This window comes from Eurosta solidaginis, chromosome 3 (genome assembly GCF_040869045.1).
Source record: "Eurosta solidaginis isolate ZX-2024a chromosome 3, ASM4086904v1, whole genome shotgun sequence".
NCBI classification, from domain to species: domain Eukaryota; kingdom Metazoa; phylum Arthropoda; class Insecta; order Diptera; family Tephritidae; genus Eurosta; species Eurosta solidaginis.
This window is the reverse complement of record NC_090321.1, coordinates 279,350,705-279,365,724: the sequence shown is the minus strand read 5'-3', so window position 1 is coordinate 279,365,724 and position 15,020 is coordinate 279,350,705. Positions and strand designations below refer to the sequence as shown.

The following is a 15,020-nucleotide window of genomic DNA, read 5'->3' as shown; positions in this document are numbered from 1 at the left end:
TTAAAATTATCATTAACACATTTCATTTGATATCCATATCGTACAAACAAATTCTCGAGTGAGGCCTGGTCCACCTTTATGGCGATATCCCTAAATGGCGTCCATCTATAGATCTATGGCCCACTTCCTCTTAAAATACTCTTTAATACCTTCCATTTGATACACATGTCATACAAACACATTCCAGGGTTACCCTAGGTTCCTTTTACAACATGGTGATTTCCCTTACTTTGTCTCCACAGCTCTCAACTGAGTATGTAATGTTCGGTTACACCCGAACTTAGCCTTCTTTACTTGTGGATATTATATTTGCCTTTTCGGTCATCGAAAAAGAGCCTTGCAAAATTGTGACCTAAACGAGTGCCCGATTTTATGATTACTAGCGTATAAGAATTTGCACATCGGGCTCACAAACCGGCGTGCTCGAAAAAATTCTACAAATTCTGAATACAATTTTTAAAATTTTATAAAATGTTCCTCATTATACTGGTTCGAACCTAGCTGTTATTAAAGAACATATCAAATATTTCTTTTGTTTTCTTCGATATATCTCGAAATCCTTCAGAGATGGTCTTAATATCGCACACCTAGATAAGCGATCAACTCGAAAAACCGCAATGTTCAGAAAAATCGAAACTGAATGCTGATTGGTGGCGGTACATCGACTTTGAAATTTCAGATTTTTTAGTTAGCTCCGTATTGATTTAGGTGTATGATATGTTGTGTTATTTACGAACAGCTGTGCTAATTAATGTTTCAGATTGACCGTGTAAATCTCTTTCATTTCTACTATTTTAAATACGGGGCGGGATCGTTTTTGTTCTTTCGCATAGCATGGCCCTTCGAGCAAGGCCTTTGGGATTTTGTTCGTTGTACTATGGTCATATCTGCGCAGGACATACATTTGTTAAAAAACCTTTCTCAGGAATACTCCAATATCCCTTCAATGGCTAAAAAAGGCATGATCTTATTTCTTATGAGCTTTAACAGATATGTGTAGAATGCACTTAACACTGATTGATTTTTTAGTAGAAAAGTTACGTAGGTAATTTATATTACAACGATATATGTGCTTAAAATTCTTCTATAACCAAAAAAGATAAGAGCTTTTTCTGGAGATTCCCAGGGCTTTCAACGATGTCTCTAACCAAGCACTCATCGACAGTCTTACCGCGATTGAAGTATATCCGGGCCTAACAAATTGAGTCACTACAACGCATATGCAAAAAGTCTATACGAGGCCACAAAATCTGTAAACAGAGGAACGCAGTCAGGTAGAGTATTATCACAAATGCTGTGGGCGCTGGTCATAAATAAATTGCCTTGGTGTTGGACAGAGGACCAGCTAAACTCACGGCGTATGCAGCTGACGTTTCAGATATCAAAAGCGTCAAATGTCTACCAACAATCACTTCTCTGATGGATCAAACGCTTCGGGATGTGCGTGCATTGGCATCTTAAGTCGGGTTGGTCGCCAAAGCGGAAAACCCGTTCTAGTATTAGATACTTACTGGGAAATATAAGGTCCCTAATTGGACTAAGCCTATGCTTGGAGGGGTAATCCTACAAGAAATATATGCCTATGAAAAGGTGGCCTATGACTCAAAAAATAAATTGCGAGAAACCGATGTTAAAGATAAACAATGCATTTCTTCAGTTTCTTTGTAGTTTTCTTTTTTTTAGTCATAAGCCACTTTTCATAGGCCGGGTCACATATAGAACAGAAATTATGCTAGATAGTAAGATGTTGTGGAGGCTCCAGGTGGTAGAGAGTGCGAAGAAAGCCTGAGTGGAACTGCATGCATTCAAAATGATGCTAGGATGGCCAATCGCCCAAACTCTCTCATTGAGTATTAACAACAAAATTGACCCTGTTAGACAAGTATGAACTAATCCATTGTAAGAATTTGGAATGAAACCACCACTTTTGCAACTTAGCCAGTAATACTCGATGAGATAATCTACCAAAAGTCTGTATGGGTGCAGTCAACATGTAAACAATCAATGAACGATGAAATGCTGTAGTTAGAAAATACTGTAAGATTGGAAACAGTGGAACGTCCTTGACCGAAACCATGCTGATATGGGCAAATTAAATTCTAATACAAATTTGATAATTTAGCGATAATCATTTTCTCAAATAATTTTGATATAACGGGAAGTTTAGAAATTGGGCGATAGTTAGAAACATTATTTTTATTACCATTCCAATGAAATCTTTGAATATACGTGATTTTCCATTCATTAAAAAAAAAAATACCCGACTTCAATGATATAATATAAGTATATTGTAACGAATTTACTGAAATTCCGCTTATTTCAAATCTTCTGTTAACGTTCGAATCACTAAACTGTTGAATAAATAACTCCAATATTTAATAATGCAAAAATGGCCTTTATTAAAGTACTTCACAATAACACTTATACTTCGCAACTGATAGCTTGCTTAAATCAAACTTATTATCGTGCCTTAACTGTTGCTGCTTTTATACTGTGCGCTTTCTTCGTTGACATATTTCTAGGCGCTTCTATTTCCAGAACTTACTAGTTAGTTATCAGCTATAAAATTACTCAGATATAACTACAGATGCACGATTTTATAGCTCCTCTAATAGCCCATGTACGTGTATATGTGAGTGATACTTGCACAAATTATTGCATACCTTTGGGAGTATCTTAGATATATGCATGTGCTTATGCGTTACTCTCTGCTGCTTGTATGGACATTTGGTAGACATAATGATTGATTTATTGATGTGCTTACAAGTCATTGCTTAGTGTTGGCTTAGAGATGATAGTATCCCTTAATGTTGCTAATATTCGTCACAATATGCAACATGGTTCTGCAACGGAATTCTGGTAACACTATGAACAATTCCGTCTATGTGAGGTTTTTGTTGACCGCCCAATCCAATCTAACCTAAACTATCTAAGAAATGGTGATACTGATCTTAATAAGTAACCTTTTATTGATAGAATATAACAATTTTCCTAAAAGCTTTTAATAAAACTGAGAAGATATATTGTTCTTCCTATCAATGTTAAGGCACATATTAAAAAAAATCCATAAGTTAAAAGTATTAAAGGGGTTGCCAGCACCAAATTTTTCTGAGGTTCATTTAAGAAAAAATTGTAGGCCCCGTCCCTCCAAATTGTAGGAAAAACTAAAGTGGGCACGACGCAGATTGGTAGAGAATCTCAGCCTAAAAGCTCTTCGTAGGTTATCGCGCCTCACATCTATTTTTTATTTAAGAAAAATAAAAATCACCATTTTTTCACCCACCCTAATACACGCTGTATATAATTATTTGATCTAATAATATAGTAAGTTTGTGGATAAGCAGAAAGTGGAATTCGGCTTGAGCTTAATGCGCAGTGATTATGTTTGCGCTTGGATTGGCGATAATGATGGGTTTGTTGTTGAGCTATGTATATAAGGATCTAAAAAATAAAAGCTTTGCTTAAGAAGTACTACACAAATATTGAAAGGAGACTTATCTTAGAAACATCTTAAAAACAAAAGGATTAGTTAACGAATGGGCTTAACAAAATCATAAAAATTTAGGCCCATTGATGTAGTTTACTTTTAAAATTTTGTTTTTTTTTAAAAATGATATGCAACTATAAGCTAGCTCGTTAACTTTTTTTTGCATAAGATACTAGAGAGATAATTGAATAAACGTTTTTATTTTGATATTTGGATGATCTGATTTGAAAAGTTTAACATTACGCAAGACCATGTTTAGAAAGAGTTTTCTTGTCTATAAGTAAAGTTTTTAGAAGTTTTCTAATACAAGGTGATGTAGAGGAACAGGCTGAAAAGTTGTGAAAGATTGGAAGGGTAAGGGGGAAGGAAGAGATTGGAAGAGCAAGAAGCAAATAGAAGAAAACGGAGAGGGGAAAAATAAATATGTCAAAATTATGCAAGTAAGCCAAAGTTCGCTCAGGTCTTGCTGTACTTATAAGTAAATCACTATTACGGAATTCCGTAGATCAATAAGCGAAGTCGGTGTGACGTTCAAAGACTATTTGGAGATAATTATATTCTTAATGCCTTTAATACGTCACTTTCCTCTTATTGTTATTATATTATCGAAAATAATCATCGTACGTACTTAAAGCGAAGACAATAATTTGCATGCCTGGGCAATGAAGTATATTCAGCTGCATTTTTTATGGAAATACCTGCACCGAAAGAAATAATGATAGAGATAACAAAAAACTTGTATCAGGTTTGTGTTTGAATTAACGTGCATTCTTTAAAATGGATCACTTTAGTCAAGAGAACGGATTTGCTTAGTCGTTTCAACAGAAGATAAATTATTGGCCTTGAATCAACAAAATTCTGTAAAAATTACAGATTCTCAACCAATTTAAATGATTTTAAGGTTAAAAAAACTGATTTCATTGGTAATTTTAGCAGCGAAAAATTGTCATGGGCGCTTTCGGTTAACACCAGTGTTGGTAAATCGTTGAGTGTTTTGAATCTAATCAACGGTTATTATTTTACGTCAAAAAAAATATTTATGCGATTTGCCCTACGGTCTTTGCGTTTTCACGACCCTGTTCCAACATACAGTTGTAGGTGTCTTTTAATTAACCTTAAATCTTTAGTGAGTAGAAGATCCATGCTTTCATTGACATTTTTATATAATATCATCAATGGGACGGTTGACTCGCCCTGTCTTTTAGCACGTATACGGTTCAACGTACCATCGCGAAACCTTCGATGTAACGATTTTTTCTGGTTAGATAGATCTAGAACGACTTATGCTTCCAATTCTCCAATTGCTAGGGCAATGAGGGAGTTTAATTTGCTGTATTCTATATATATTGATTTTGCATTAAATAAATTTAGGTTTAAGCTGCTATTGAATGAAATAATTTGAATATTATATATTTATTAGTTAAGATATATTAGTAAATAGTCTGGAAGGAGGTTCTGATTGTCCTAAGCCGTGTTTTTTTTTACACGCATATACGTTTCGTTTGCGCGTGAAAAAAAACGCCTATCCTCGCTTAGATAATGCTTAGGAGACCCATCTAGCGGCAGTGGTTAAATAACTACAGCTACAGCACAGGGTGTACCGAAAAGCGGAGACACAACGCTCTGATGGCCATAGGGTATAACATATAGCTGAATCAGTTGCGATGAATTGTGGACACACATAGAATACATAGAATTAGTGTAGAGGGTGAAACAAAGATACATATTTCAGTTACATCTGAGTATAATGCATATTGAAATATAGTAGGACAAAATTTATGCGCAGCAATTTCAGAGGTGTATTTAAAGTCTGTCGCTTAGCAGTCCATATAAAGTTTAAGCGTAAACGGATATACGCGTGTTAAAAAACACGGCTCTAGACTATAATATGAATAAATAAATAAATAAATAAATTATTGAACATAAGTTTCTTTCGCTCAACGTGTTTATTCGGCTAACAGACAGTTCTTTGCCACTTTAAAATGTTGGCTATAAATAGCCGTGTTTTTTTACACGCGTATACGTTTACGTTTGCGCGTAAAAAAAAACTATTAACTAGCACAGGGTGTACCAAAAAGCGGAGAATTAAACCTCTGATGGCTGAATCAGCTGCGATGAATTGTGGGCACGCACCCTTTTAAGAGATGATACATACAATTCGTGTAGAGGTGAAACATAGACACATATTTCAGTTACATCTGAGTATAATGCGTATTGAAATATAGTAGGACAAAATTTATGCGCAGCAATTTCAGAGGTGTATTTAAAGTCTGTCGCTTAGCAGTCCATATAAAGTTTAAGCGTAAACGGATATACGCGTGTTAAAAAACACGGCTCTAGACTATAATATGAATAAATAAATAAATAAATAAATTATTGAACATAAGTTTCTTTCGCTCAACGTGTTTATTCGGCTATCTGACAGTTCTTTGACACTTTAAAGTGTTGGCTATAAATAGCCGTGTTTTTTTACACGCGTATACGTTTACGTTTGCGCGTAAAAAAAAACGATGAGCTAGCACAGGGTGTACCAAAAAGCGGAGAATTAAGCCTCTGGTGGCTGAATCAGCTGCTATGAATTGTGGGCATGCACCATTTTAAGAGATAATACATACAATTCGTGTAGAAGTGAAACATAGACACATATTTCAGTTAGATCTGAGTATAAAGCGGATTGAAATTTAGTAGTACTAATTTTATGCGCGGCAATTTCAGAGGTGTATTTAAAGTCTGTCGCTTAGCAGTCCATATAAAGTTTAAGCGTAAAAGGATATACGCGTGTTAAAAAACACGGCTCTAGACTATAATATGAATAAATAAATAAATTTTTGAACATAAATTTCTTTCGCTCAACGTGTTTATTCGGCTATCTGACAGTTCTTTGACACTTTAAAGTGTTGGCTATAAATAGCCGTGTTTTTTTACACGCGTATCGTTTACGTTTGCGCGTAAAAAAAAAACGATTAGCTAGCACAGGGTGTACCAAAAAGCGGAGAATTAAGCCTCTGGTGGCTGAATCAGCTGCGATGAATTGTGGGCATGCACCATTTTAAGAGATGATACATACAATTCGTGTAGAGGTGAAACATAGACACATATTTCAGTTAGATCTGAGTATAAAGCGGATTGAAATTTAGTAGTACTAATTTTATGCGCGGCAATTTCAGAGGTATATTTAAAGTTTGACGATTAGCAGTCCATATAAAGTTTAAGCGTAAACGTCTATAGATGTAAAAAAAACACAGCTAATATAATATTAAAATATAATAGGAGCCTGGCAAAGTTGATATAGTCATAACGCCATAGTCATAACCATATTTTTATTTATCCGTGTCAATTAGCATCAGTTATTGGTGCCTCAACCGAAAAAGCGTAAAATTTTCATAAAAATGAAGAAAACGCAGTCAAACCATATCCAAAAAATAAATAAAATATACAAATATTTTTAGGTTATGGATATGGAGAAGAACCAAAAACCAATTGGTTGACTACAGGGCCGTAGAGAAAATCCGGGCCCGGAACTAAACAATTTACGGGCCCCCTATAAAAAATCCACTAATACATTTCATTAATTTGAATTAATGACGTCTCAGTCATTAATCATTATTGGTGGATTACATCAAAACAAAATTTTGCAACGTCAACTAAATGATTTTTGGACTAAGAAAAATAAAATTAACACAGAATATTTACTATTTAGACTGTTTTATTGTAACGTAGAAATAAAATTCTGTTTTAACAGACACGTATTGTTTTAAATAATCTTTCCTAGTTATTTGGTAACATTATAGTACATTTCTGATAAATATAATGATGATTATTAATTTTAATTATTCAATATAGAAGGTTCGGATATCAAATAAGTTTTGATTCTTGCAAGGACACTGAAAGAACGTTCTGCACTAGCTACAGTGCCAGGTATAGTGCAAAAGATACGTAAAACAACACAAATGTGGGGCAAAATTGTATACAGATTTTGAACATAGATGGCATTTAGCTATTCCAATGGTGACAGACCTTTTTCAAAATTTGCTTCGTAAATGTGTTTCAAGTGAATTATTTCGCATTCTAAGCTTTGAGAAACGTCCGACTTGTATTTTTCGAACAATTTTGCTGCGCTCGCCCGAATCGTAGTTTCATCCATGTATTCAAATTGCCACAAACAGGGAAATGTCTCGTTCAAATCTCTCATAGCTGGAAATCGCTTAATAATGTCCGTGATTACAGAATCAAAGATCACCAGGAATGTAGTGTTTTTAAAATCAGACTCTGAATCATCCGTAATCATCTCATTTAAATTATCTTCAGAACGCCTTTTGGGTTTTCTCTTTCGAATGTCCGGAGTCTTTGGCGAGATGTTCAGTTGAATAGCAACTGTTTTGCATTCATTTAAAATTGTTTCCCATTGGTTCCTGATCAACTTCAAATCAGCTAAAAAGGCATCTAGATGTCGGACCTCAACATCTATGGTGGCGTCTCTAGCATGGAGGACCACGTTTCTTTCATTAATGGTAGTCAGTATTTTGAGCCAAATTGAGGACAGCAAGATATATTCGAACTTGTTGATGTTCTTGAGAATGCCGGTAACATCTCCGTATGCTTGCGCAGTAAAATTTGGCATTTGTCTGAAAGACTATGAAGAGAGCTGGGTACATTTTTTTTTTGTTGAGGATGTCCCATCGTTGTGGACTGCTGCTGAAAATAGTAAAACATTTTTGTACAACGCCGAAGAAAGTAATTGCAGCCGTACAACATTCTGCAGCATCAACACCACATAAATTGAGACTGTGGGTTGCACAAGGCGAGTAATCAGCATTCGAGTTTTTGTCGAGAATGTGACGTAGTGCGCGGTTGTCAGCTCCTTTTATATTGGCACCGTTATCGTACCCTTGCGCACGACAATCTTTTAATGGGATTTCATGTTTACCTAGAGTACGGCAAATTAAATCAGCGATTTCCTGACCAGTTTCTTGGTTACAATTCACGAAAGCCAAAAACCGTTCTTGAATTGTAAAATTTGTCGCTTTCGAATTGAAATGGAGTTAGCGCAAAATGAACGTAGTCAACGTGGCATAGCATCAACGATAATAGCAAAATACTTGGCTTTCATGCCTTGATCTAATATAGTTTCCCTTACGTGCTTTGCACAAATTTCTATAAACGCGTTCTGAATCTCTGGGGAAAGATAGTGAACTTGTAAACGTTTGTGCTGCTGTTGTGAAATCCTAACTTTCTCCAAATTATCTCTAAGTATCGGATCATAATGGCTTATGAGATCTTAGATGCCCAAAAAATGTCCATTGATTCGTTCACCAAGATATATACTTTCGCCTTTGAAAGCTTGGCCTCTTTCACAAAAAATAAAATAGTGCCCAAAATTCTACATACAATTTCTTTCCACTTTTGAGTTTCAGCTGTTCATTGCTAAGTGTATCAATTGTAGCCTCCTTTTGAATTAGATTTTGTAAAGATCGTCATGGATTATAACATTTAATGCGTTCTTGGTTGTTTTCGTGTTATGGCAGTTTATCGTATAGCTTCTTCCATACCTGAAATTTCGAACATTCGCCAGAACAACAAATTTTAGGTCGATTTAAAGTATTGATGTTTAACAGACTACATGATAGGCAATAAACAGCATTGCTACTGGCAATCCACACTAACCAGTCAAGCTCCACTTTCTCCATTTGGCAAGATTCTGTTTAACAACGAGGTAGCAAATGCCTCTTCATGGCAATCACGTGGAAAAATAAGAGGACACTTTCGATGACCTCGACGAATTATTTCGTTGACTTCTTCAGATCGCAAAAACTCATTATTCACGGTACCAATATCGAAGTCGTTTAAATAATCTGGACTTTGATACAGAGTTGGTGTTATTGTTGGAAGACTTTTTGAAGATGAACCTTCTCCTCCCTGTTCGAAGGCCCAGGCAAAAAATCATTATCCATATTCGTTGCTTTTGAAATTCGACTTAAAATTTGCACATGGAACAACTAAAGACGCTCCTAAATTAACGAAAATGTCTTAGTACCTCTAAATCGTGGGCCCGCTGAGAAACCCCGGGCCCGGGGGAATTCCCCTATTCCCTCTCCCCTCTCGTCGGGCCCAGTTGTTATGGTTATAGCTGGGGCGTTATGGTATGGTACCATTGACTAATTACATTGATTTCGATAAGTTTGGTTGGATCAGCTGTTTTATATGGATATGGATACGTCAACTTGGTTCACGGGTCTCGAAATTCTCGCTTGTGTTCGAGAAGAAAACGTAAACTCTTATGGAAATGGGTTGCTTTAACGATTTTCATTGGTATCATAATAACAATTTTAAAGATAACAGAGCTATCGCTTACGAATGCCAAAATTTTTTTGGTTGATTTGACTATTGAAATGGTGAATTTAGATTCAACGACTTGTACGAAATTGATTCAAAAGCTATTTGCGATGGATAAAAACTGTCAGAAATTTCGGTTGAACTGATTTTTTCTGCTTTTTTCTTTTAATGTATTTACACTGCATACCTGAAAACTTGATGTATACAATACCACCAACCCATACTAATTTTGTGCAATAAACTAATACATTAATATATTGAAATTTCTCATTTAAAAGGACTTTGGTTTAAAGGTCTTACTTTTTAATATTTGGGACTGAATAAAACAGTAAATGTATGTTAGTATTAGCAACTAAAAAAAATAAATTTTCTAACCAATATTAATAATTATTGTCTTTTACTCACAATTCACTTTCGTCGTATCGAATTCAGCGCGTCCACCACGGCTCTCCATGGACACCGGCGCCGGTAGCAACTGCTCCGGATGTAAAACTTTAGGTGGTACACCACTGACACCTGAATGCATCGGTCCACAACTCGCCATACTGCAAGCAACAGCATTTAATGCTGCTGGCGGCAGGCAGCTTATGCTTCCCACTAATGTTGGATTCGCACCACCAACATTTCCACTGCCACCACCAGCAGCAGCGCTACGCTCATCACGTTCCAACAACTTTGGTATGACTTGACTAGAAGGCGTTGAAGATATGTGACGTTCGTTGTCTGCATTTAAATGAGCTGTGGCATGTGCTGGTGAAGTTGCATCTGTAGATCGCGAGCGACTTATGCCAATTGCACTACCAATACTGACGGGAACGCCGATACCAGCTGCGCCAATACCTACTCCTACACCAATATTGCCAAAACGTGGACTGCACGCTTTATCATGAGCTACAAATTGATCGCGTAATTGTTTTTGGTGCTGCTCGTGAAGTTGCTGTTGTTGGTGATGTTGTTGTTGCTGCTGCTGGAAATGTTGTTGTTGTTGCTGTTGCATTTGCAGTTGGGCCAGTTTATCTTGTACACCTTGTAACGAAGGGCGAAGTCGAGCATTAGCCGCAGCAGTACTACCATCAGTTGTATTACCACCTCCACCACCTTCGTCCACCACCTTGCCTGCTGATACACCAGTACCAGTTGCACCACTGTTGCTACCGACGCTGTGTTGTGGCGATAATGAATGTTCTTTCTTAAGCGCCAAATCAGCTAGACTTGCTGAGCTACTATTGGGTTTGACACCTTGTGCAGCTGCCGCGGCAGCAGCATTGGCGGAGGCAGCTGCAGCAGCAGCGGCAGCATTTGCGGCACGTGTTAACGCCAAAGCTTGACTCTGGAATGATATAAAAAACGACAATGTTATTTTCCGCATTTTTTATTGACCTCGAATTTAAAATACATAATAACTGCGAGAACAAAAAGAAATATATGTATTAGTCTATACGTCAAGACATGGCCCAAGTTGGTCTTTAATAATTAATAATAATATAATAATAATTGGACGTTGTGGCGGCGCACTGCCCTCAAGTGGCCCAATGACACCAGTTCATTATTTTTATTTATTTATTAATTTTATTACATATTTATAATTAATTTTTTTTTTTTTGCCGAGTCATGATGGGCAGTGGTTTGTCAAGCGTCGAGATCTAAAACTGCTCAGCTGCAGAAGAAATATCATCAGCTGAGGGCAAAACTTAAATTAATAGAATATAGAAACAAAAATATATTAGCATTAACGATTAAGAGAGATAAGGACAGTCTTTTTTATAGAAAAAAGGCAGTCCGACATACAAAATGTGTTTGAGTGAGAGTTATAATCTTGGCACAAACATCGGAAAGGTTCGTTAAGTTCGAAATTCGTTCTACATTGTTTTAAAAGAAGAGGTTTGTAGTGTCTCGTAGTGCGACAGGGAACACTAAAGTTCACTTCGTTCAGAAGAAATGGGCTTGAAATCGATCCATTCAGTAGTTTTGTCATAAATATTATGCCAAGCATTTCTCTACGACTAGCAAGAGTTGGAAGATTGATAAGTTTTAATCGATTAGTATAAGATGGAAGATTAAATGAAGAGTCGCACTGAAAATTCCTTAAGGCAAATAGTAAAAACTGTTTTTGTATTGATTCGAGCCTCTCAGTATGGACTTGAAAACGCGGATTCCAGACTATTGAGCCATACTCTAATATCGGTCTAACCAATGTTGTGAAGAGGGTTTTCGTAACGAAGGGGTCGCTAAACTCTTTTGACCACCTTTTCACAAATGCTAAGACACCTTTAGCTCTATTGACAGTGACACTTATATGAGTGTTGAGGCTAAGTTTGCAGTTCATTGTAACTCCCAAGTCTACAAAAAAATTTACATTTTCAAGGGTTTGTTTGTTAATTGTGTAAGAAGCTGGTTGTAAAGTCCTACGGGAAAAACACATAAATTTACATTTCTGAAGATTAAAGAACTGAAGTAAAGAACTTTCTTCAATCGACGCATAAGTCTTAAAAAGTTTTACATCATCAGCATACATCAAGATTTTGAAATATAGTTGTTGATATATCGTTTATAAATAGCAAAAACAGAATTTTTAAAGATTACTCTTTGTGTTCTGCCACAGAGATAGGAGGAAATCCAACGAGTGAGCCTAGGTTGAAACCCAAGCATGTCGAGTTTATATACAAGTAAAGAGTGGCATACTTTATCGAATGCTATACTAAAATCGGTGTATATAACGTCGGTGTGAAGATTTTCTCTGAACCCGTTCGAAATGTTAGTTGTGAACTCAAGTAAATTAGTTATGGTTGATTTGCCCTTACAAAACCCATGCTGAGAACTTGCAATTAATAGTGAAATCGAAAATGTTAGGTGATTTGTAACGATTGCTTCGAACAACTTTGGAATAGCGGACAGTCTAGCTATGCCACGATAGTTTTCAATGGACGACTTAATGCCACTTTTATGGAGAGGGATGAGAAAGGATTCCTTCCATGCCGTCGGGAAAATTCCATATTTCAAAGATAGGTTAGAGAGATCAGTAAGAGGTTTTTAGATGAATTCTGTACATTTTTTAAGGAAGCATGTGGTAATTAAGTCAGGGCCGTATGTAAAAGATTCTTTTAGGGTCTTTAGTTACAATAAAACATCTTCAAGTAATAAGTGTGGGGCAGGGATTGAATTACTTGAATGCAGTTCATAAGGATATTTCCCAGGTGGCAAAGCAATCTCGCCGGAATAATTAGATTTGAAAAATAAAGCAAAGAAATTCGCAATCTCTTGATTGTCGCTAGAAATGTTACCATTAAATTTTATAGCGGAAGGAAAACCCTTTACCCCACGTTTGGAATTTACGAAACCATAAAACGAGCGCGGGTTGCTAATACTTTTCTTCTTAATTTTACAGACGTAAGCTTTATAGCACTTTTTATTAAGTTCAAAATACTTATGACGCAGAATAGCATAATGAACGTAGTCGGAATATAAGCCAGTCTTCTTATATAATTTGAAGTAACGTGACGCTTTGTTTTTCAAAGATTTTAGTTCTTTAGTGATCCAGGCTTGCATTGGTTCATCATATGAACAAATACGTTTGGGCACATACTTTTCAAACAAGTTATAAATGATACTATTAAAATAAAAAACGATATGATCCACTTCCGCATTATATTGAGGCCAAGTTAATTTAGAAAGTTCTTCATTCAATTTTTTGAAATTGGCTCTCGAAAAATCAAAACGACTGGTATAAACACCTGGTTTATTTATGCAACCATAAACGTTGCCCATGGTTTCGTTAATTATCTCGAGGGAAGGATGGTAAACATCTGCAAGTAAAACTAGAGGCTCATATCGGTTAACAGAGAATTTAGATATGTCATCCACAAAGGGTAAATCTAAAAATTGTCCGTACTTATTTGGAAAAATATTGATCTGATTAAGACAAAGGTCGCATATTTCATACAAAAAGTCGCTATTACACGCCTTAGATGCGACTGGTAAAATACTATGATCATAGGTGTTCCATGATATATGCGGCAGGTTACAATCGCCCAAGACAAGCATTGAGTCGCATGGCTTCATCATCGAAGAAGCAGTTTTTATCAGTGAAATATGCTGCATATATACTGATTGATCAGATGAGGGAGGAATGTAGCAAACGACTAAGTAAATCCGTTCTCTGTCTAGCAGAATTCAAACGCATTTAAATCATGTCGTCAGTAGCTGGTAAATTAACCTCCTCGGATGGTATTGAAGAATGTACAGCCAGCAAAACACCACCCCCGGTTCTGTTTAAGCGATCATTTCTATAAGACTGATATTCGTCACAAAGAATCTCGGAATCAAAAACTTGTGGTTTCAACCAAGTTTCAGTAAAAGCAATAATTTTGTAATTACAGTGAAATGATTTTAAATACAGATCTGTTAACTTTGAGTTTAAACCTCTTACGTTCTGGTAATATATTCTGAAGGCCATGCGCGGTTACATGGCGGGGGGGGGGGGGGGGGGGGGGCTCTTTTTTGTATTGACTGTAATGAAGTATATAATACTAATCTACATAGTAATTTCTTATCACTCAACGGATTTTTACTAATTTTTAATTTTTCTTGCTTTTTTACGTTATTATTACATATTGTAACGAATTTCTCTGCAAATCCTCTTATTTGCCCTTTTTCTAGGTTCGTATCGCTAAAATGTTGAATAAATAACTCCAATATTGAACAATGGAAAAATGGCCTTTATTAAAGTACTTCACAATAACACTTGTACTTTGCTACTCGCTGGCTTAATAATCAAACTGATTAATAACTCAAATGAAACTCTACTATTGGCCGCCAGATCGCGTGCTTAATCAAACTGATTGATAGCTCAACTCAAACTGAATTACTTTTTACTCGCTTGTGCCGCTTTTATAGTTTATGCTGCATACATCTAGGCTCTTCTATTTCCAGAACTTACCAACTATTTCGAGTGTTTATAGTTCTCATATAGTTTCTACTTGTTTACAATTTTCTACTTTTCATCGTCTCTCAGATGTATGTGAGTTTGTAGTTTACAGTTTCTCGCACACACATAGGCGTATAAGTAAATGTATCTGTGTGTGACATCTCTCGGCTGCCTATATATGTGTATACATGATTTGATTATTGACGCAAATACCGCTTACCATGGCCTTAGCATCGCCTTAGTGATGGTATAGCTTAGTGATGCTAATATCCGTGA

General features: G+C 36.1%; 1 protein-coding gene across 1 annotated transcript in view; it reads right to left on the bottom strand.

Moving 5' to 3' along the window:
• The window catches only part of dve (SATB1_N and homeodomain domain-containing protein dve), a 373,578-nt gene that overhangs the window by 188,047 nt on the left and 170,511 nt on the right, over nt 1–15,020 (bottom strand). The window contains exon 2 of the mRNA XM_067776644.1: nt 10,226–11,150. Coding sequence (XP_067632745.1) covers nt 10,226–11,150 — 925 coding nt within the window. The remainder of the gene's footprint in view (nt 1–10,225; nt 11,151–15,020) is intronic.